Here is a 24,406-nt window from a genome sequence, read left to right as displayed (position 1 = left end):
ACATCACTTCAGGCAACATCATGTACCGAGGTATTGATATTTTCACAAAGCAAAGAGCTTGGGGCCTGAGCAGTCCCAAGTTTCAGACATTATTACCTGGCAGACAACCTTTAATATATTGTTAAATGGCTATTCCCCAATTATCAAAAAAAAAAAAAAAAAACATAGAACAAACAGAAAACAATGACATTTCAATGACTGATGTACCTTTCCTCACTCAGTCGTTAAAAAAACACAACTGCTTCAAGAACCCAGTAATCTCAACAGCTTGGTGGAAATGTCTGTACAAATTCAGTCCAATATAGCACAATCAACATATATTTGAAAACAATTCCCTAATGTCTTTGGTAAATGGTTGGCATTTATAATGCTTATTTATCCAAAGCACTGTACAATTGATGCTTCTCATTCACCCATTCATACACACACTCACAGCAATTGGCTGACCAGCTCGTCAGGGGCAAATGGGGGTTAGGTGTCTTGCTCAGGGACACTTCGACACAGCCCAGGCGGGGGATCAAACCGGCAACCCTCTAAATGCCAGGCAACTGCTCTTACTGCCTGAGCCAATGTCACCTCCATGACTTGCCCAAAAATGTGATATCGGTAGTGAATGTTCTGCAGTACCTTCAACTAAAGAAGTCACTGAAATCAAAGATAAAATATATCAAACAGCCTGCAGCCACCACCGCTAACAGTGTAACTCATGCACATTGCCAAGTCAAGGAATCCTTTATCCAAATTCTATAAACTAATGTCCAACACAGATGCTACACTGGTGCAACCAACTGCAGAATTTATAATAGGCACCGAAACAACTCTGCAACCATATACACTCACAGAGCAATGTATTAGGTATTTATTAGACTTATTTTTTTAACTTTTACTGCTGTAAATGGTAAATGCATTTATATAGCGCCTTTATCCAAAGTGCTGTACAATTGATGCTTCTACTTCACCCATTCACACACACCAATGATGATTGGCTACCATGCAAGGAGCATTTTTTAGGGGTGAGGTGTCTTGCTCAGGGACACTTCGACACAGCCCGGGCGGGGGATCGAACCAGCAACCCTCCGACTGCCAGACGACTGCTCTTACTGCCCCGACATTGAGTTATGATGTGTTCAGTGTTGATGTGTTGTGTGTTCAGTGATGCTCTTCTGCATACCACTGTTGTAATGTGTGGTTATCTGCGTTACGGTCACCTTCCCGTCAGCTTTGGGCAGTCTGGCCCTTCTCCTCTGACGTCTCATTAACACGGCGTTTCTGTCTGTAGGACCATTGTTCACTGGATTTCTTTAGTTTTTTTTGCACCATTCTTTGCAAACTGTGGCTCACGCACACTAGACTCTAGACTTGTTGAAGCTGACAAGAAGGTGATAGTAACGCAAATAACCACACCTTACAGCAGTGGTATGCAGAAGAGCATCTCAAAAAACACACAATGCTTCAAACCTCTAAGCGGATAAGCTTCAGCGACAGAAGTAAATAAGTCTAATAAATACCTAATAATATTTCCATTTCCACAGACTTCATCTGCAAGCATTCTCTCATTGCAAATAGTTGTTGCTCATTTATTTAAACTTTATTTTGTTTGAAGTGTTTTCCAATTGAACACAAAGATTCCCAGACTTTGCGTAGAATTTCTTTAAAGTGTTTCAATAACGAGGATGAGGCAGAATCTTCGAGAATGTCAGACTTTATTCTCTAACAGCGATCATAAAGCCGTGGTGTTTCTGCAGAGTGACCCAAAATCTGTTCAGCGACAGACAGGCTTTTATACAGCTACAGACAGGCTTTTATACAGCTACAGACAGGCTTTTATACAGCTACAGACAGGCTTTTATACAGTTTCCAAACAGGCTTATTTCCTCCCAGCAGGTGTCTCTTTTCACTGCGCCAAAATGATCTCACAATTCTTGATAGGGATAGTTCAATTCTGATTGGTCACGGGCCCTGGAAGAGTTCTCCTCTCAGTCCGTGTTCCCCAGACCGGCCATCTCAGTGCCAAGGGGGCCTCCAGTGGTCTTTTTGTTTCGTGCATACAACCAGTGATCCCTGTTCCTCCTGACGGACCACCCCAGGGGGGCTCTAGTGGTCTTTTTCTGAAGTGCATACAACCAGTGATCCCTGTTCCTCCTGACGGACCACCCCAGGGGGCCTCCAGTGGTCTTTTTCTCAAGTGCATACAGAGGACATAAAACTCAGTGAATAACTAACAGTGAGGGGCGTCATACAACAATATACTTTCACACATCTATATGGGTACATATTGTCTATGCAGGTCTATTTATCACATTTATCTGGATCAAAGGGAATTTTACCAATCATGAGTGCATATATTGATTTCACATTTGTGACTACCAATCATTACATTACATTACATTACATTATTGGCATTTGGCAGACGCTCTTATCCAGAGCGACGTACAACAAAGTGCATACCCATAACCAGGGATAAGTTCGCTGAAAGACCCTAGAGGTAAGTACAATTTCAACTGCTACCTGTACAACAAAGATAAGGACAAGGGCCATTTTTTTTTTTTTTTTTTTTTTTTTTTTGAACAAACAAACAAACAGAGCAAAAGTCACCAAAGTTAACTATCCAAACACTGCTTACCTAGCCAACTAAAATACTGATACACAAGTCACAGAGACAACAATTAAGGTTCACAGGGAGGTAGGGAGGGATGGGGAGAGGTGCTGTTTGAAGAGGTGTGTCTTCAGCTTGCGCTTGAAGGTGGGGAGGGATTCTATAGTTCTGACCTCAACGGGGAGTTCGTTCCACCACCGTGGAGCCAGAACAGACAGTAGTCGTGAGCGTGAGGTGGAGGTTCTGAGAGGGGGAGGTGCCAAGCGGCCTGTGGAGGCTGAACGAAGAGGTCTGGCAGGGGTGTAGGGTCTGATGATTTTTTGCAGATAAGCTGGGGAAGACCCTTTAACTGCTTGGAAGGCTAGCACCAATGTTTTGAATTTGATGCGAGCCATGACAGGCAGCCAGTGGAGGGAAGTAAGCAGGGGGGTGACGTGTGAGTATTTGGGAAGGTTGAAGACCAGACGAGCTGCTGCATTCTGGATGAGTTGGAGGGGTCTGATGGCAGACGCTGGGAGGCCAGCCAAGAGGGAATTGCAGTAGTCCAGGCGGGACAGAACCATCGCTTGGACCAGGAGCTGGGTCGAGTAGGGGGTGAGAAAGGGGCGGATTCTCCGTATGTTGTATAGGAAGAACCTGCAAGACCGGGTCACCGCCGCAATGTTCTCGGAAAGGGACAGTCTGCTGTCCATCACCACGCCGAGGTTCCTTGCACTGGGTGACGGCGTGAGTGTGGTATCCCCGAGGGAAATGGAGAGACAATCACATTGTTAACATTGATTATCACATTAATATGGCTTTTCATATGAGTGCATATTAGGTAAATATTACCATACAGGTATATGATATATTACATTTCAACTTAATCTTTCCAACATTTTGATATGATGTTATCACATTTCAACATCTCCAACAAAAGCTGGGGTAAGCTTCTTTTTTTTTTTTTTTTTTTAATATTTGGCGAAATTCTCTTTGCACTCCGACAGCCCGCAATAAACCAGCTGCTCATTTTTAATACATTTGCAAAAATCTCAAAAAAACTTTTTTCACGTTGTCATTACAGGGTATTGTGTGTGAGGAAAAAAATGAAATAAGGCTGTAACATAACAAAATGTGGAAAAAGTGAAGCGCTGTGAATACTTTCCGGATGCACTGTATATATATATATATATATATATATATATATATAACCTGTTTTTATTATTATTGTCATCATTTATCTGACTGTTTAAGTGATCATATGCTGCATATCCTCCTGTCTCAGTAATCAGTTTCTTATATTCTTGAATACAAAGAGCTTAAAGTAACTGCAGGTAGGTGTGCTGAAAGAAGGAGAATTGGTGCCGTGCGTGAAGAACAGAGTTCAGAGACCCAGTCAGGAGTAAACCGCCTGATCGATTGAGGAGGGGATACTGCTCATGGGTCCGTTTTGCTTGGGACCGGGTCAGCCCAAGATTGCTACTCTCAGATACATTCCCCGACCGGGAATCGAACCCAGGTCGCGGCGGTGATGGCACTGAATCCTGAACGCTAGCCCTCCAGGGAAGAGGAGGTCAGCGCCCACTGTGGGAAGATGTTCCCGGACGCTCTTACACTGAAGACGCGCGAGGAGCAGCACAGTGCGGGGAAACCTGGACCTCTGGGTTATGGGCCCAGCACGCCTCTGCTGCACCTCTCTCCTGCCTCGCTCTGTTTCCATTCCAGTTCCTCTAGGAATCCTGATGTGTAAATAAATGTGCGTCTATCTGAGGTTTCCCATGACACCATTCTACCAATTATAAAGGCATTTTCATTAAATATGCTCCCCCACCCCAAGCAAAGGGACAAAGCAAAAGAGAAGTCCACCCCAGATGGGACTCGAACCCACAATCCCTGGCTTAGGAGGCCAGTGCCTTATCCATTAGGCCACTGGGGCACTGTGGTCACTCCATCTCTGAGAGGCTAGGGTTGGGGCCCTCTTGCTATAACAAAGACAAGAAAGGTCTCTTGTTTTTTTGTTGTAAAGGTAAATCTGTGAATGGATTCAGACTACTTGTATGAGGTTGTGATGGGATACATTCAGCATCAGCAAAATTAGAGAAAAGCTTTGCAATATCCATTCATATCAGTCTAAACATTTCCATGTGGGGATGAAATGGCTGTTATGCTATGCTAGTATGCTAGTTTGGAAGTTGATTGTACTCTTCAAGGGTTCTGATTATCTGTATGTTTACACTAGGACACTAGGAACTGTACTGTCCTCTCAGGTCCTCTTCGCACCTATACTTGTGTTTGATTTGCACTTCGTTGTACGTCGCTCTGGATAAGAGCATCTGCTAAATGCCATGTAATGCAATGTAATGTAAACATTTCCATCTCTTCCTATGTGGGGATGAAATGGCTGGAGTTCATTTTATTACCAGACTCTTAGCTATTGGGTCCAGCTCATTTATGACATCAAGAGGGACCTGATCTAATGAGCAAAACATGTTTTTGTCTCACTGCTTATTTCTATGTAGAATTTGCATTTAGCTATTTTTCAACTTTTAACCCTCTGGGGCCTGAGGGCAAGATGAGGAAAACTGGTGACTGTGTCTTGCTCTGACATTTGTGTCATTTTAACAAACTTTATATATAGTGATTCCAAAGTGTCTGTGTCTTTGTTTTTAGCACAAACTCAGCAACAGTAATATGGCAACAGTAAGTAGGTCAGAATAATATGTTTGTTGTAAATTGCTGTAGAATCACACAAATTGTAAAGAGTAGTTTTTAAAACAGACATGAATGCTGTAAAAACACATCAATTGTAACAACATTTTTGGATCACTGAAATTTGTTCATCTAGGTCTTGGGTATCCAATTAGAAACATAAAATAAATGACAACAACCTAGTGCTGTCACTACTATGTTTCAGCACCAGCTGACAATGGGAGGGCTAATGGCCTTTCTTCAATGAATATTTATGTGGTTTGCGGTCCTGCCAGGTAAGTAGGCTTTTCACACCTGGTCTGACCCCTCCCTACCTCTAAGACAAAGCAATACTCAATGAGCCATTTAGAAGACAGAAACAAATACATTTATTTGATTCAGCAATTTATTGGAATCACCGCACAAACTACATTCAACGAAGATGCCACTCACAAACATGTGCGTGCCATTTTTCAAAACAGTTCATGTTTAGCTCCAAGCACAAGGGGAATTACACTCTGCAGGATGGACATTGGGGAAAAAACGACACCATGTGGAAGTGCAGAGTATGCAAGTCTTGCAAAAACACAGAGGTATTATCTTAGTGGTAACTTACAAATGCGCATCACTGAATATTCAGACGAACAGAGAAAAGTTGCAATACAGCACACGTATTTGCCAATATGATCGTAAGAAATACACTTGCTCTTGGATTTTGTCTGTTTAGCAAAGTTATTTCTGCGTTTCCCTCGAACATAGATACAGTATGCTCATATCGATAATGCGAGGACACCCAGTTTTAGCATCCTGGCTACGCCACTACACATCACGTATGTATTATATTGAGATGCAGTTTATATTAAACGAAGTTGCAGTACACGCACAAGAAATGCACTTACTCATGACGTCCAGTCATCCGTGCCATTTTCCGTAATGAAACGTGTTCCGTGATGAAAAATGTTTACCTCAAAATGTATGTTATAAACTACAACGACAATATTATTGGTTCCCTGCGCGTGTTGGTGTAGATGAGAATGAGGGTGCTATACAGGGCCCTGTATTTAAGAGAAAATGAAATCTTGCACAGACCATTTGGGAGGGGTGAAGGAAAGGCTTTAATTAAGTATAAAAGAATGGCCATATGCCAAAGTAAATGGGATCAAGAACGTAAAGGACGGAGATACAATAACATACAGAAATCGATTAATGTCACGCAGTCTGAAAGGAAGTGCAGAAGAGAAAAGGTCATTATCGTGACGATATTGGATCGGACAGGGCTCAATTCAGATATGAGTGAGGAATGCAACGTCAAAGGAAACTGTTGACCACGTACTTGTGCCGTGCACAAAATATTATCCAGAGAGTGAAAGGCTGTGTCGATGAGGTTGGACGGGGACGGAACTTGGAGGGGATAGTTGGGTTGGGAGAGGGGGGGTGTGGGAGGTCAATAGGTGGCAGTCTGCAACTTAACGTGAACAATCATCCCGAATAAACTCAAACAAGAAGAAGATCCTCCCCCCATTAGAAGTTCACAGGACTGTTTCATACGCGGTTGTTGTCTCGCTAGTTCATCATTTGCAAGAAATGTCGTCTTTTCCTTCTCTTCAGGTTCAGGTGGCCTCCATCTTGGAGGTTTTAGCGAAAACGGCAGTAGTAGAAATTACTAAACTCGTCGACGATGGGTCTGCTGTTTGGCGATTGGACATGTGCAGAAGCCAAAGAGAGAACGAAACGCTAAATACGAAGTTACTGCTGATGGAGGGAGAGCTCAGGGCTGTGCGAGGATACGGAGAGGGTACGCCAGGTAGTTCTGCAAAACTCTAATTTCAAGTTCCGGTTTGACGTGAGTTGCACAGCCTATTACATGGAAATTTCGTCGCACCTTTTTTTAGATTGAAAAATCTGTTTTGTGGCCATCGCAGCTGTTTATTTGCAGAGAGGTAGCCTAGCTCTAGTTTGCCACAGTGCAATATTTCAGTTGTTCTAATGTAGAAGGGCCGATCTTTGCCAACTCCAGGAGCTTTGCACCACAGCACCTCTTGGATCTTTTCTTTTTTTGTGTATTGGTCGGCAATGATGAAATATAAAATTCCTTCAAATTTGAACCTCCGGTTTTTCCGGTAGAGCCATTTAAAGTTTGCCATTAAAAACGTGTCACGGCCCGAAATGTGGTATTTATAAGTCCATAACGTTGGAAAGAAAAGCCCTGGTTCTTCTGAAATTTGCATATAGGGACCATTTTGAACTTATATAAAATGTTTAATATCTGGCTTATAAAAACGGTGTGTGTAAACATAAAACACGTTACTAATTGCATTAGCTGAGATATGACCCATGGAATATTCAGTTCCTCATCTGACCATTTCTGGCGCATATAGACTCTTCTGTACTGTAACCCGGCCCTCTACCTTGGATATGTTTAAACTGCATTTTCTTTAAAGATTTATCTCTGATATTCCATGGGTTTGGTTTATACTGTCAGACTATCCAGTTTTGTATTGCAATTACCAACGATTATTCCACTTTTTAAACAGGGTTTAATGTATTACTGCACACCTCCTTAATCAAAGATTTAGAGCAGGTTTGGTCTGAATCTCTTCTCCTACCTGTGAGAATACCTGTGGTAGCTTTCCATGGGGATTCATGATAATATATTTGTAATTAGTCATTACTGGCATCATGCCAAGTCAAAGTGTGACACATTACCAATTACCTGCAGTTGAGTTTTCAAAATATTTTTGTTTTTGTGCAGGCACTACAGGGGCAGCTGCAGCTAACGGTGGTGAAGGACCCCTCTGTAAGGAGGAGGAGCTGCACATGCCACTCTGCCCTGCAGGAGACCCAGAAAAGGAGCTGCAAGCAGAACTCAAACAGGAGCCAGAGGAGCAGCCTTTCACCCCCACACTCCCCCTGCTGGAGTCTGCAGACTGGGGGATGGAGCTCCAGGCTGTGTGGAGCGAGGCCAACGGCTTGGGAGTTGATCAGGAACAAAACGGACAGTGTGGAGGAAGCTCGGAGCATGGAGACACCCAGTTAGACGATGACTTCTCTCCTCCACATTACACAGATTCTCAGAGGCCACGCTCGGAGAAGGACGAGGGGTCAGCATCACACCTCCAGCAGAAACAAAATGGCCGCCCCCTCGGCAAAGAGTGCTCTTATGGGCTGCCTGATGACATTTCGGCAGAGATGCTGTTCCCTCTGGGTTCTCCAGGAGAGTGTGATGGAAGCGCCCCGTGTGAGGCGAGTTCTGACACGTCAGCAGAAGCAAAGAGTCCCTGCAGAACTGAGGGACAGGAGGAGGAGTTCATCTGCACATGCTGTGGGAAGACGTTCCCGGACGCTCTTGAACTGAAGACGCACGAGGAGCAGCACAGCGCGGGGAAACGGTTCAGCTGTTCAGAGTGCGGCAAGGGTTTCACTTCCTCCAGCGTCCTGGAGAAGCACGAGCAGGTTCACAGCAGGGAGAAACCGTTCTCCTGCTCTGTGTGCGGCAAGAGCTTCTCCCAGTCACACATCCTCAAAGCTCACAAACACACTCACACAGGGCAGAAACCGTACGCTTGTGTCGGAAAACGCTTGAAAACGCTTGAAGCCCACCAGCGTGTTCACAGCAGAGAGAAACCCTTCACTTGTGATCAGTGTGGAAAGTGCTTCTCCATGAAGAGCAATCTTAAGACTCACCAGGTGACTCACACAGGAGAGAAATGCTTCAGCTGCACAGTGTGTAATAAGAGCTTTGCCTATCTCCATGTTCTTAAGCGACATCAGAGAATCCACACAGGGGAAAAACCCCACTGCTGCAACGAGTGTGGGAAGAGCTTTGCCGGCCTATGGCATCTTAAAGCTCATCAAAGCGTCCACACCAAAGAGAAACCGTTCAGTTGTGAGCAGTGTGGAAAGTGCTTCTCCCTGAAGAGCCACGTTAAATATCACCAGGTGACTCACACAGGAGAGAAATGCTTCAGATGCACAGTGTGCAAAAAGAGCTTTGCCTATCTCCATGTTCTTAAGCAACATCAGCGAGTCCATACAGGGGAAAAACCTTACTGCTGCAACGAGTGTGGGAAGAGCTTTACCCAACGAGGTAATCTTAAAACTCACCAGAGGGTCCACACCAAAGAGAAACCCCACTGCTGCAACCAGTGTGGGAAGAGCTTTGCCCGACTAGATCATCTTAAAACCCACCAAAAGGTCCACATGGGAGAGAAACCATTTTGGGGAAAACCATTCAGTTGCACACTGTGCAGGAGGAGTTTCTCCCAGAATCGCACTCTTCAGAGACACGTACTTTCTCACAATCAGGACTCCAGACTAACAGCATCCCAACGTCCCGGGGCGATAAATAATGTTTTCGGGACAAACTGAAATCATTCCCGGGACACCTTTGTGACAAAAAGTTAGCCTACTGTAGTAATCAGTGCTGAAACTAGCCTACTGTAGTAATCAGTGCTGAAACTAGCCTACTGTAGTAATCAGTGCTGAAACTAGCCTACTGTAGTCAACTGTGCTGGAACTAGCCTACTGTAGTAATCAGTGCTGAAACTAGCCTACTGTAGTAATCAGTGCTGAAACTAGCCTACTGTAGTCAACTGTGCTGGAACTAGCCTACTGTAGGAGTCAGCATTGCCTGACGGTTGTTTTTTATTTTTTTGCCCATATGTGTATTGTTGTTCATTGTTTACCGCCAATGGTGCATCTAGGTACACATACTATAGTTATTTACAACAATAAGAATTTACTTGAGGCTACCAGTGTGGATACAGCATTTTGAATAACCTATGAATTACCAACAAGAACACCAACTATGACAAGAATAAATACAAGTTTTGCTATATATACAACATTAAGTAAAACTGTATAAATGAACATTTATGGTAACTGAAAATACAGTCAGATGCAGCACTGTGCGTGATGTTGTTATTCTGCGACGAGTTGCTAACAACTTAGCCATAACAATTTGCTTTTTAAATTGACACGGTTTTTTTGACTATAAAAATAGGATCAAAATCATTCTTTCTTTTTTTTCATATACAGAAAAAACGTCCAAATGTCCAAATCCAAATTTGAAAGGATTAAAAAAAACCCCATTCATTTCTCGCATAGATCATCCGATTTTTGACCCGGAAGTCTAGAGAACGCTAATGAACCATAGATCTTTCCAGTGGGAATGACGGCACGCCTATCTGAGGCCTATTGGATACAACACTATCATGTGATTGTGTACTTTGTCCTGTGCCTGCTTGCATGTAGTTTCAGTTATGTTTGTTGTCTTAATAGGCCACAGAAGAAGATTTCTGGAGCTTCTTATTTGCTTCATTAAAGAGATTGGCTTTGGAGAGCCATTCATTCAGTGGATTAAAATCCGATATAACTCTCCCACAGCGTCCATGATCACTAACGGTCTTACTTCACAAAGATTCATGCTGGACCATGGCACCAGACAAGCATGCCCACTCTCTCCAGCTTAATATGCCATATTTATAGAGCCCTGCTGCCATCCAACAAAACAATAACATTACAGGAATACCGGCTCCAGATAAAATAAGTTCATATGCAGACAATATTCTCCTAGATCTACAAAATCCAATAACATCACTACCAGAAGTCTTAAATTAAATTACCTTTAGTTTAAAATGTCCTTTATTCATAAGTTTATTGTTAGATATTTCCTGATTGATGTATTCTATTTTGCTAACGATAATGGGACTCTTACTTTGAAACGATATTGCAGTTTCGCCCGGTAGTGTACCGGTTCAAATGGCAAGAGATGGGAGTGTGACAAACATGGCTGTTGACGGTTTTAATTTGGTTTTGTTTGGTTCAGCGCCTGGCTGAAAGGTCACAAGGTTATTCATTCATTATCCTAACTTGCTTATCCTGAACAGGGTCGCAGGGGGGCTGGAGCCTATCCCAGCATACATTGGGCGAAAGGCAGGAATACACCCTGGACAGGACACACGCACGCACGCACGCACGCACGCAAATTGCACTCCAGACGAGCGATCGCTGAAACTCTGTATACTATTGCTTATCTAGTTATGGAACAATATCAGTTCGCTATAACAAGCAATTGAGCGATTACTAGTTAGCTTCCCGAATCTACAAATATCCACCCGAAGCACAACGCTTGTGCAATCGCTACTATGTTCGTATTACCTATATTTTATGGTAAGTGGATTTTTGTAAATTCTTCAAGTTAATTATAACTAATTTGCTTGTTGCTACCGATAACAAACGGGTATTTTTGTATAACTTGATATGTAGTCTTCGCTTGGATTATAAGCAATAGTACACAGAGTTTCAGTGTTTGCTTGTCTGGGGTGCAATTTGGGCAGCCACGTAGAATCCCCCAAAATGCCATTGGCTGTGGCAGTTGGAATTTTGGAGTTGGAGTTGGCATTTGTCAACCAATGAGCTTTAATTGCTGTACAGCTATGCAATGTTTTGATACATTTGACGGCTCGACAAATGTACACTTTGAAAGCCAAATTTAAGGACTATAAACACAGGCAGAGGGTGAGTCAACATGTCAGTGAGGGTTTTCAATGATCGGACGGGATTTACAATGATCTTGTAACAATGTTTTAAGACAAAAATCTTACCTATTGTACCTTTGATATGTACGTGATTGCATGTGCTAAGAGTATAAATCGTTGTCGTAGGTTTCTTTTTCTAGCCTATGTTAAGTAGCTAACCGCCAGATTGTTAACAACCCTTTCACGACTCATGAAGAAGCCATTTGCGGCATTTTGTTAGAGGAATATTCTAGTTTTAACTATTGAGTGTTTCGATGCCTGTAAAAGTATAAATTATTATTTTTGGTAACTGAAAATACAGCCAGATACAGCACTGTGTGTGATGTTATTCTGCGACGAGTTGCTAACAACTTGGCCCCAACAATTTGTTTTCTAAATTTACACAGATTTTTTTTCACAGATTAGCTGCTATATTCGCCTATTGTTCACAACCCTTTCACGACGAATATTCTAGTTTCAACTATTGAGTGTTTCTATGCCTGTAACTTTATAGCTAGTCGTATGCACAAGGTTTGCTATCTGTCTTGTTTTTAAGGGTCATTTTGGTTTAATGGTACATGTATGTTGTTTTTACTTTTGCGGTGTGTTTGTGTAATTCACCAGTAAAAGACATCATGAAGTAATCACCAGTAAGAGACAGACTATCATTCAGCTGGGGACACTACATTCAATGTATTAAACACAAGCCGCTCAGTCATCTGGACCAAATCCACAGTCTCACCACTCCGTTTGAAAGACTGATGCGCTGTGACTCAGAAACACCCTCTTAACATCACTTCAGGCAACATCATGTACCGAGGTATTGATATTTTCACAAAGCAAAGAGCTTGGGGCCTGAGCAGTCCCAAGTTTCAGACATTATTACCTGGCAGACAACCTTTAATATATTGTTAAATGGCTATTCCCCAATTATCAAAAAAAAAAAAAAAAAACATAGAACAAACAGAAAACAATGACATTTCAATGACTGATGTACCTTTCCTCACTCAGTCGTTAAAAAAACACAACTGCTTCAAGAACCCAGTAATCTCAACAGCTTGGTGGAAATGTCTGTACAAATTCAGTCCAATATAGCACAATCAACATATATTTGAAAACAATTCCCTAATGTCTTTGGTAAATGGTTGGCATTTATAATGCACATTTATCCAAAGCACTGTACAATTGATGCTTCTCATTCACCCATTCATACACACACTCACAGCAATTGGCTGACCAGCTCGTCAGGGGCAAATGGGGGTTAGGTGTCTTGCTCAGGGACACTTCGACACAGCCCAGGCGGGGGATCAAACCGGCAACCCTCTAAATGCCAGGCAACTGCTCTTACTGCCTGAGCCAATGTCACCTCCATGACTTGCCCAAAAATGTGATATCGGTAGTGAATGTTCTGCAGTACCTTCAACTAAAGAAGTCACTGAAATCAAAGATAAAATATATCAAACAGCCTGCAGCCACCGCCGCTAACAGTGCAACTCATGCACATTGCCAAGTCAAGGAATCCTTCATCCAAATTCTATAAACTAATGTCCAACACAGATGCTACACTGGTGCAACCAACTGCAGAATTTATAATAGGCACCGAAACAACTCTGCAACCATATACACTCACAGAGCAATGTATTAGGTATTTATTAGACTTATTTTTTTAACTTTTACTGCTGTAAATGGTAAATGCATTTATATAGCGCCTTTATCCAAAGTGCTGTACAATTGATGCTTCTACTTCACCCATTCACACACACCAATGATGATTGGCTACCATGCAAGGAGCATTTTTTAGGGGTGAGGTGTCTTGCTCAGGGACACTTCGACACAGCCCGGGCGGGGGATCGAACCAGCAACCCTCCGACTGCCAGACGACTGCTCTTACTGCCCCGACATTGAGTTATGATGTGTTCAGTGTTGATGTGTTGTGTGTTCAGTGATGCTCTTCTGCATACCACTGTTGTAATGTGTGGTTATCTGCGTTACGGTCACCTTCCCGTCAGCTTTGAGCAGTCTGGCCCTTCTCCTCTGACGTCTCATTAACGCGGCGTTTCTGTCTGTAGGACCATTGTTCACTGGATTTCTTTAGTTTTTTTTGCACCATTCTTTGCAAACTGTGGCTCACGCACACTAGACTCTAGACTTGTTGAAGCTGACAAGAAGGTGATAGTAACGCAAATAACCACACCTTACAGCAGTGGTATGCAGAAGAGCATCTCAAAAAACACACAATGCTTCAAACCTCTAAGTGGATAAGCTACAGCAACAGAAGCAAATAAGTCTAATAAATACCTAATAATATTTCCATTTCCACACAGTTCATCTGCAAGCATTCTCTCATTGCAAATAGTTGTTGCTCATTTATTTAAACTTTATTTTGTTTGAAGTGTTTTCCAATTGAACACAAAGATTCCCAGACTTTGCGTAGAATTTCTTTAAAGTGTTTCAATAACGAGGATGAGGCAGAATCTTCGAGAATGTCAGACTTTATTCTCTAACAGCGATCATAAAGCCGTGGTGTTTCTGCAGAGTGACCCAAAATCTGTTCAGCGACAGACAGGCTTTTATACAGCTACAGACAGGCTTTTATACAGCTACAGACAGGCTTTTATACAGCTACAGACAGGCTTTTATACAGTTTCCAAACAGGCTTATTTCCTCCCAGCAGGTGTCTCTTTTCACTGCGCCAAAATGATCTCACAATTCTTGATAGGGATAGTTCAATTCTGATTGGTCGCGGGCCCTGGAAGAGTTCTCCTCTCAGTCCATCGCGGGCCATCTCAGTGCCAAGGGGGCCTCCAGTGGTCTTTTTGTTTTGTGCATACAACCAGTGATCCCTGTTCCTCCTCACGGACCACCCCTGGGGGGCTCTAGTGGTCTTTTTGTTTCGTGCATACAACCAGTGATCCCTGTTCCTCCTCACGGACCACCCCTGGGGGGCTCTAGTGGTCTTTTTGTTTCGTGCATACAACCAGTGATCCCTGTTCCTCCTCACGGACCACCCCAGGGGGGGCCTCCAGTGGTCTTACAGAGGACATAAAACTCAGTGAATAACTAACAGTGAGGGGCTTCATACAACAATATACTTTCACACATCTATATGGGTACATATTGTCTATGCAGGTCTATTCATCACATTTATCTGGATCAAAGGGAATTTTACCAATCATGAGTGCATATATTGATTTCACATTTGTGACTACCAATCACATTGTTAACATTGATTATCACATTAATATGGCTTTTCATATGAGTGCATATTAGGTAAATATTACCATACAGGTATATGATATATTACATTTCAACTTAATCTTTCCAACATTTTGATATGATGTTATCACATTTCAACATCTCCAACAAAAGGTGGGGTAAGCTTCTTTTTTTTTTATTTTTTTTTTATATTTGGCGAAATTCTCTTCGCACTCCGACAGCCCACAATAAACCAGCTGCTCATTTTTAATACATTTGCAAAAATCTCAAAAAAACTTTTTTCACGTTGTCATTACAGGGTATTGTGTGTGAGGAAAAAAATGAAATAAGGCTGTAAAAAGTGAAGCGCTGTGAATACTTTCCGGATGCACTGTATATATATATATATATATATATATATATATATATAACCTGTTTTTATTATTATTGTCATAATTTATCTGACTGTTTGAGTGACCATATGCTGCATATCCTCCTGTATCAGTAATCAGTTTCTTATATTCTTGAATACAAAGAGCTTAAAGTAACTGCAGGTAGGTGTGCTGAAAGAAGGAGAATTGGTGCCGTGCGTGAAGAACAGAGTTCAGAGACCCAGTCAGGAGTAAACCGCCTGATCGATTGAGGAGGGGCTACTGCTCATGGGTCCGTTTTGCTTGGGACCGGGTCAGCCCAAGATTGCTACTCTCAGATACATTCCCCGACCGGGAATCGAACCCAGGTCGCGGCGGTGATGGCACAGAATCCTAAACGCTAGCCCTCCAGGGAGAGGAGGTCAGCGCCCGCTGTGGGAAGATGTTCCCGGACGCTCTTACACTGAAGATGCACGAGGAGCAGCACAGTGCGGGGAAACCTGGACCTCTGGGTTATGGGCCCAGCACGCCTCTGCTGCACCTCTCTCCTGCCTCGCTCTGTTTCCATTCCAGTTCCTCTAGGAATCCTGATGTGTAAATAAATGTGCGTCTATCTGAGGTTTCCCATGACACCATTCTACCAATTATAAAGGCATTACCTCCCTCCCAAGGAAGGGTTTGTTAATGACATTCGGATCACCAGCAAGCAAAAGACAGAGCCACCCCAGATGGGACTCGAACCCACAATCCCTGGCTTAGGAGGCCAGTGCCTTATCCATTAGGCCACTGGGGCACTGTGGTCACTCCATCTATGAGAGGCTAGGGCTGGGGCCCTCTTGATATAACAAAGACAAGAAAGGTCTCTTGTTTTTTTGTTGTAAAGGTAAATCTGTGAATGGATTCAGACTACTTGTATGCGGTTGTGATGGGATACATTCAGCATCAGCAAAATTAGAGAAAAGCATTGCAATATCCATTCATATCAGTCTAAACATTTCCATGTGGGGATGAAATGGCTGTTATGCTATGCTAGTATGCTAGTTTGGAAGTTGATTGTACTCTTCAAGGGTTCTGATTATCTGTATGTTTACACTAGGACACTAGGAACTGTACTGTCCTCTCAGGTCCTCTTCGCACCTATACTTGTGTTTGATCTGCACTTCGTTGTACGTCGCTCTGGATAAGAGCATCTGCTAAATGCCACGTAATGTAATGTAATGTAAACATTTCCATCTCTTCCTATGTGGGGATGAAATGGCTGGAGTTCATTTTATTACCAGACTCTTAGCTATTGGGTCCAGCTCATTTATGACATCAAGAGGGACCTGATCTAATGAGCAAAACATGTTTTTGTCTCACTGCTTATTTCTATGTAGAATTTGCATTTAGCTATTTTTCAACTTTTAACCCTCTGGGGCCTGAGGGCAAGATGAGGAAAACTGGTGACTGTGTCTTGCTCTGACATTTGTGTCATTTTAACAAACTTTATATATAGTGATTCCAAAGTGTCTGTGTCTTTGTTTTTAGCACAAACTCAGCAACAGTAATATGGCAACAGTAAGTAGGTCAGAATAATATGTTTGTTGTAAATTGCTGTAGAATCACACAAATTGTAAAGAGTAGTTTTTAAAACAGACATGAATGCTGTAAAAACACATCAATTGTAACAACATTTTTGGATCACTGAAATTTGTTCATCTAGGTCTTGGGTATCCAATTAGAAACATAAAATAAATGACAACAACCTAGTGCTGTCACTACTATGTTTCAGCACCAGCTGACAATGGGAGGGCTAATGGCCTTTCTTCAATGAATATTTATGTGGTTTGCGGTCCTGCCAGGTAAGTAGGCTTTTCACACCTGGCCTGACCCCTCCCTACCTCTAAGACAAAGCAATACTCAATGAGCCATTTAGAAGACAGAAACAAATACATTTATTTGATTCAGCAATTTATTGGAATCACCGCACAAACTACATTCAACGAAGATGCCACTCACAAACATGTGCGTGCCATTTTTCAAAACAGTTCATGTTTAGCTCCAAGCACAAGGGGAATTACACTCTGCAGGATGGACATTGGGGAAAAAACGACACCATGTGGAAGTGCAGAGTATGCAAGTCTTGCAAAAACACAGAGGTATTATCTTAGTGGTAACTTACAAATGCGCATCACTGAATATTCAGACGAACAGAGAAAAGTTGCAATACAGCACACGTATTTGCCAATATGATCGTAAGAAATACACTTGCTCTTGGATTTTGTCTGTTTAGCAAAGTTATTTCTGCGTTTCCCTCGAACATAGATACAGTATGCTCATATCGATAATGCGAGGACACCCAGTTTTAGCATCCTGGCTACGCCACTACACATCACGTATGTATTATATTGAGATGCAGTTTATATTAAACAAAGTTGCAGTACACGCAGAAGAAATGCACTTACTCATGACGTCCAGTCATCCGTGCCATTTTCCGTAATGAAACGTGTTCCGTGATGAAAAATGTTTACCTCAAAATGTATGTTATAAACTACAACGACAATATTATTGGTTCCCTGCGCATGTTGGTGTAGATGAGGATGATGGTGCTATACAGGGCCCTGTATTTGAGAGAAAATGAAATCTTGCACAGACCATTGGGGAGGGGTGAAGGAAAGGCTTTAATTAAGTATAAAAGAATGGCCATATGCCAAAGTAAATGGGATCAAGAACGTAAAGGACGGAGATACAATAACATACAGAAATCGATTAATGTCACGCAGTCTGAAAGGAAGTGCAGAAGAGAAAAGGTCATTATCGTGACGATATTGGATCGGACAGGGCTCAATTCAGATATGAGTGAGGAATGCAACGTCAAAGGAAACTGTTGACCACGTACTTGTGCAGTGCACAAAATATTATCCAGAGAGTGAAAGGCTGTGTCGATGAGGTTGGACGGGGACGGAACTTGGAGGGGATAGTTGGGTTGGGAGAGGGGGGGTGTGGGAGGTCAATAGGTGGCAGTCTGCAACTTAACGTGAACAATCATCCCGAATAAACTCAAACAAGAAGAAGATCCTCCCCCCATTAGAAGTTCACAGGACTGTTTCATACGCGGTTGTTGTCTCGCTAGTTCATCATTTGCAAGAAATGTTGTCTTTTCCTTCTCTTCAGGTTCAGGTGGCCTCCATCTTGGAGGTTTTAGCGAAAACGGCAGTAGTAGAAATTACCAAACTAGTCGACGATGGGTCTGCTGTTTGGCGATTGGAGATGTGCAGAAGCCAAAGAGAGAACGAAACGCTAAAAACGAAGTTACTGCTGATGGAGGGAGAGCTCAGGGCTGTGCGAGGATACGGAGAGGGTACGCCAGGTAGTTCTGTAAAACTCTAATTTCAAGTTCCGGTTTGACGTGAGTTGCACAGCCTATTACATGGAAATTTCGTCGCACCTTTTTTTAGATTGAAAAATCTGTTTTGTGGCCATCGCAGCTGTTTATTTGCAGAGAGGTAGCCTAGCTCTAGTTTGCCACAGTGCAATATTTCAGTTGTTCTAATGTAGAAGGGCCGATCTTTGCCAACTCCAGGAGCTTTGCACCACAGCACCTCTTGGATCTTTTCTTTTTTTGTGTATTGGTCGGCAATGATGAAATATAAAATTCCTTCAAATTTGAACCTCCGGCTTTTCCGGTAGAGCCATTTAAAGTTTGCCATTAAAAACGTGTCACGGCCCGAAATGTGGTATTTATAAGTCCATAACGTTGGAAAGAAAAGCCCTGGTTCTTCTGAAATTTGCATGTAGGGACCATTTTGAACTTATATAAAATGTTTAATATCTGGCTTATAAAAACGGTGTGTGTAAACATAAAACACGTTACTAATTGCATTAGCTGAGATATGACCCATGGAATATTCAGTTCCTCAACTGACCATTTCTGGCGCATATAGACTCTTCTGTACTGTAACCCGGCCCTCTACCTTGGATATGTTTAAACTGCATTTTCTATAAAGATTTATCTCTGATATTCCATGGGTTTGGTTTATACTGTCAGACTATCCAGTTTTGTATTGCAATTACCAACGATTATTCCACTTTTTAAACAGGGTTTAATGTATTACTGCACACCTCCTTAATCAAAGATTTAGAGCAGGATTGGTCTGAATCTCTTCTCCTACCTGTGAGAATACCTGTGGTAGCTTTCCATGGGGATTCATGATGATATATTTGTAATTAGTCATTACTGGCATCATGCCAAGTCAAAGTGTGACACATTACCAATTACCTGCAGTTGAGTTTTCAAAATATTTTTGTTTTTGTGCAGGCACTTCAGGGGCAGCTGCAGCTAACGGTGGTGAAGGGCCCCTCTGTAAGGAGGAGGAGCTGCACATGCCACTCTGCCCTGCAGGAGACCCAGAAAAGGAGCTGCAAGCAGAACTCAAACAGGAGCCAGAGGAGCAGCCTCTCACCCCCACACTCCCCCTGCTGGAGTCCGCAGACTGGGGGATGGAGCTCCAGGGTGTGTGGAGCATGGCCAACAGCTTGAGAGTTGATCAGGAACAAAACGGGCAGTGTGGAGGAAGCTCGGAGCATGGAGAAGCCCGGTTAGACGATGACTTCTCTCCTCCACATTACACAGATTCTCAGAGGCCACACTCGGAGAAGGGCGAGGGGTCAGCATCACACCTCGAGCAGAAACAAAATGGCTGCCCCCTCGACAAAGAGTGCTCTCATGGGCTGCCTGATGAGGTTTCAACAGAGATGGCGTTCCCTCTGGGTTCTCCAGGAGAGTGTGATGGAAGCGCCCCGTGTGAGGCGGGTTCTGACACGTCAGCAGAAGCAAAGAGTCCCTGCAGAACTGAGGGACAGGAGGAGGAGTTCATCTGCACACGCTGTGGGAAGACGTTCCCGGACGCTCTTGAACTGAAGACGCACGAGGAGCAGCACAGCGCGGGGAAACGGTTCAGCTGTTCAGAGTGCGGCAAGGGTTTCACTTCCTCCAGCGTCCTGGAGAAGCACGAGCTGGTTCACAGCAGGGAGAAACCGTTCAGCTGCTCTGTGTGTGACAAGAGCTTCTCCCAGTCACACGTCCTCAAAGCTCACGAAAGCACTCACACAGGGCAGAAACTGTACGCTTGTGTCGGAAAACGCTTGAAAACGCTTGAAGCCCACCAGCGTGTTCACAGCAGAGAGAAACCCTTCACTTGTGAACAGTGTGGAAAGTGCTTCTCCATGAAGAGCAATCTTAAAACTCACCAGGTGACTCACACAGGAGTGAAATGCTTCAGATGCACAGTGTGCAAAAAGAGCTTTGCCTATCTCCATGTTCTTAAGCAACATCAGCGAGTCCATACAGGGGAAAAACCCTACTGCTGCAACGAGTGTGGGAAGAGCTTTACCCAACGAGGTAATCTTAAAACTCACCAAAGGGTCCACACCAAAGAGAAACCCCACTGCTGCAACCAGTGTGGGAAGAGCTTTGCCCGACTAGATCATCTTAAAACCCACCAAAAGGTCCACATGGGAGAGAAACCATTTTGGGGAAAACCATTCAGTTGCACACTGTGCAGGAGGAGTTTCTCCCAGAATCGCACTCTTCAGAGACACGTACTTTCTCACAATCAGGACTCCAGACTAACAGCATCCCAACGTCCCGGGGCGATAAATAATGTTTTCGGGACAAACTGAAATCATTCCCGGGACACCTTTGTGACAAAAAGTTAGCCTACTGTAGTAATCAGTGCTGAAACTAGCCTACTGTAGTAATCAGTGCTGAAACTAGCCTACTGTAGTCAACTGTGCTGGAACTAGCCTACTGTAGGAGTCAGCATTGCCTGACGGTTGTTTTTTTATTTTTTTGCCCATATGTGTATTGTTATTCATTGTTTACCGCCAATGGTGCATCTAGGTACACATACTATAGTTATTTACAACAATAAGAATTTACTTGAGGCTACCAGTGTGGATACAGCATTTTGAATAACCTATGAATTACCAACAAGAACACCAACTATGACAAGAATAAATACAAGTTTTGCTATATATACAACATTAAGTAAAACTGTATAAATGAACATTTATGGTAACTGAAAATACAGTCAGATGCAGCACTGTGCGTGATGTTGTTATTCTGCGACGAGTTGCTAACAACTTAGCCATAACAATTTGCTTTTTAAATTGACACGGTTTTTTTGACTATAAAAATAGGATCAAAATCATTCTTTCTTTTTTTTCATATACAGAAAAAACGTCCAAATGTCCAAATCCAAATTTGAAAGGATTTCAAAAAACCCCATTCATTTCTCGCATAGATCATCCGATTTTTGACCCGGAAGTCTAGAGAACGCTAATGACCCATAGATCTTTCCAGTGGGAATGACGGCACACCTATCTGAGGCCTATTGGATACAACGCTATCATGTGATTGTGTACTTTGTCCTGTGCCTGCTTGCATGTAGTTTCAGTTATGTTTGTTGTCTTAATAGGCCACAGAAGAAGATTTCTGGAGCTTCTTATTCGCTTCATTAAAGAGATTGGCTTTGGAGAGTCATTCATTCAGTGGATTAAAATCCGATATAACTCTCCCACAGCGTCCATGATCACTAACTTACTTACTTCACAAAGATTCATGCTGGACCACGGCACCAGACAAGCATGCCCACTCTCTCCAGCTTAATATGCCATATTTATAGAGCCCTGCTGCCATCCGACAAAACAATAACATTACAGGAATACAGACTCCAGATACTTACTAAAATGAGTTCATATGCAGAGGATATTCTCCTAGATCTACAAAATCCAATAACATCACAACCAGAAGTCTTAAATTAAATTACCTTTAGATATTTCCTGATTGATGCATTTTATTTTGCTAACGATAATGGGACTCTTACTTTGAAACGACATTACAGTTTCGCCCCGTAGTGTACGGGTTCAAATGGCAAGAGATGAAAGTGCGACAAACACGGCTGTTGACGGTTTGAATTTGGTTTTGTTTGGTTTAGCGCCTGGCTGAAAGGGCACAAGGTTATTCATTCATTCGTTATCTTAACTTGTTCATCCTGAACAGGGTTACAGGGAGGCTGGAGCCTATCCCAGCATACATTGGGTGAAAGGCAGGAATACACCCTGGGCAGGTCGCCAGTCCATCGCAGGACACACACACACACACACACACACACACACACACACACACACACACACACACACACACACACACACACACACACACACACACACACACACACACACACACACACACACACACACACACACACACACACACACACACACACACACACACACACACACACACACACACACACACACACACACACACACACACACACACACACACACACACACACACACACACACACACACACACACACACACACACACACACACACACACACACACACACACACTTCAGACTCTCCAATCACCCTAACCTGCATGTCTTTGGACTGTGGGAGGAAACCGGAGTACCCGGAGGAAATGACCAGGACCTCCTTGCTGTGAGGCAGCAGTGCTACCCACTGCACCATCCATAACCCCCGGCACAAGGTTAATAAATCATAATTGCAACAACAGACAACCTCAAACCACAACACTGTTTATGCTTCCCACAGTTTGACTATAACACGTAGCCTATAAAGCTTTATTATTACAGTTCAGTGTTCTCGTGCACTGTTTTGGAAAGCTGACAACATTCGCAAACACAGCCTGCCGTCTTTTCATAGTGTTCTAGCAAGAAAATGTTTGCCGAACAGGTGACTTTTTGAGATCAGTTTGAGAGAAATAAAGGTTTACGGATGATTGAACACGTAAAGAGACAAAAGGAATGTGTAGCTGCCCAGATTGCACTCCAGACGAGCGATCACTGAAACTCCGCTTACTATTGCTTATCTAGTTATGAAACAATATCAGTTCGCTATAACAAGCAATTGAGCGATTACTAGTTAGCTTCCCGAATCTACAAATATCCACCCGAAGCACAACGCTTGTGCAATCGCTACTATGTTCGTATTACCTATATTTTATCGTCAGTGGATATTTGTAAATACTTCAAGCTAACTATAGCTAATTTGCTTGTTGCTACCGATAACAAACGGGTATTTCTCATAACTTGATATGTAGCCTTTGCTTGTATAATAAGCAATAGTACACAGAGTTTCAGTGTTTGCTTGTCTGGAGTGAAATTTGGGCAGCCACGTAGAATCCCCCAAAATGCCATTGGCTGTGGCAGTTTGAACCATTTTTCAACCAATGAGCTTTAATTGCTGTACAGCTGTACAATGTTTTGATACATTTGACGGCTCGATAAATGTACACTTTGAAAGCCAAATTTAAGGACTATAAACACAGGCAGAGGGTGAGTCAGCATGTCAGTGAGGTTTTTCAATGATAGGACAGGATTTACAATGATCTTGTAACAATGTTTTAAGACATAAATCTTACCTATTGTACCTTTAATATGTACATGACTGCATGTGCTAAGAGTTGTATAAATCGTTGTCGTAGGTTTGTTTTTCTAGCCTATGTTAAGTCGCTAACCGTCAGATTAGCCGCTGTATTTGCCTATTGTTCACAACCCTTCAGGGGCAAATGGGGGTTAGGTATCTTGCTCAGGGACACTTCGACACAGCCCAGGTGGGGGATCGAACCAGCAACTCTCTGACTGCCAGACGACTGCTCTTGCTGCCTGAGCCAATGTCGCCCCCATGATTTCAAACTAGCATACCACAATTGCAGCTAGAATACAACAATACAACAGCCAATAAAAAATAACAATACCTATACAAGTAACAATATCTATACAATCTATACATAAGTGCCATTACAGTCTAAGGCTAATCATGGTGGTGAGTTGGGGAGGGAAAGGTGTAGCCTGAAGAGATGGGTCTTCAGTCTGCGCTTGAAGGAGGTCAGAGACTCTGCCGTTCTGACATCCACCGGGAGGTCATCCCACCACCGTGGGACCAGGACAGACAGCAGTCGTGAGCGTGAGGTGCAGGTGTGGCGAGGGGGAGGCGCCAGACGGCACGAAGTGGCAGAACGGAGGGGTCTTGTTGGTGTATAGGTCT

The 24,406-nt window shown here is 43.0% G+C and overlaps 2 protein-coding genes and 2 non-coding genes across 4 annotated transcripts; 2 read left to right on the top strand and 2 right to left on the bottom strand.

The window, feature by feature from the left end:
- Positions 1-4,438: 4,438 nt before the first annotated feature.
- Positions 4,439-4,511, bottom strand: trnar-ccu (transfer RNA arginine (anticodon CCU)). The gene has a single exon. It is a non-coding gene; the product is annotated as a tRNA-Arg (tRNA).
- A 2,292-nt stretch (positions 4,512-6,803) lies between these two features.
- Positions 6,804-9,631, top strand: LOC133130474 (gastrula zinc finger protein XlCGF57.1-like). The gene is made up of 2 exons (XM_061245087.1): positions 6,804-7,058; positions 8,016-9,631. The coding sequence occupies exons 1-2, from the start codon at positions 6,848-6,850 to the stop codon at positions 9,629-9,631; spliced, it is 1,827 nt and encodes a 608-aa protein (XP_061101071.1). The 5' UTR covers positions 6,804-6,847.
- A 6,436-nt stretch (positions 9,632-16,067) lies between these two features.
- trnar-ccu (transfer RNA arginine (anticodon CCU)) lies at positions 16,068-16,140 on the bottom strand. The gene has a single exon. It is a non-coding gene; the product is annotated as a tRNA-Arg (tRNA).
- Positions 16,141-18,427: 2,287 nt separating this feature from the next.
- Positions 18,428-21,422, top strand: LOC133130280 (gastrula zinc finger protein XlCGF26.1-like). The gene is made up of 2 exons (XM_061244748.1): positions 18,428-18,687; positions 19,645-21,422. The coding sequence occupies exons 1-2, from the start codon at positions 18,477-18,479 to the stop codon at positions 21,006-21,008; spliced, it is 1,575 nt and encodes a 524-aa protein (XP_061100732.1). The 5' UTR covers positions 18,428-18,476; the 3' UTR covers positions 21,009-21,422.
- The last annotated feature ends 2,984 nt before the right edge of the window (positions 21,423-24,406 follow it).

The sequence above is a fragment of the Conger conger genome, chromosome 6 (genome assembly GCF_963514075.1).
Source record: "Conger conger chromosome 6, fConCon1.1, whole genome shotgun sequence".
Taxonomy (NCBI): domain Eukaryota; kingdom Metazoa; phylum Chordata; class Actinopteri; order Anguilliformes; family Congridae; genus Conger; species Conger conger.
This window is presented reverse-complemented; position numbering and strand designations above follow the sequence as displayed.

Coding starts and splice junctions, on each gene's coding strand:
- LOC133130280 (XM_061244748.1), top strand. CDS start 18,477: ATGTTGTCTTTTCCTTCTCTTCAGGTTCAGGTGGCCTCCATCTTGGAG. Junction 18,688..19,644: donor TGTGCGAGGATACGGAGAGG/GTACGCCAGGTA, acceptor GTTTTTGTGCAG/GCACTTCAGGGGCAGCTGCA.
- LOC133130474 (XM_061245087.1), top strand. CDS start 6,848: ATGTCGTCTTTTCCTTCTCTTCAGGTTCAGGTGGCCTCCATCTTGGAG. Junction 7,059..8,015: donor TGTGCGAGGATACGGAGAGG/GTACGCCAGGTA, acceptor GTTTTTGTGCAG/GCACTACAGGGGCAGCTGCA.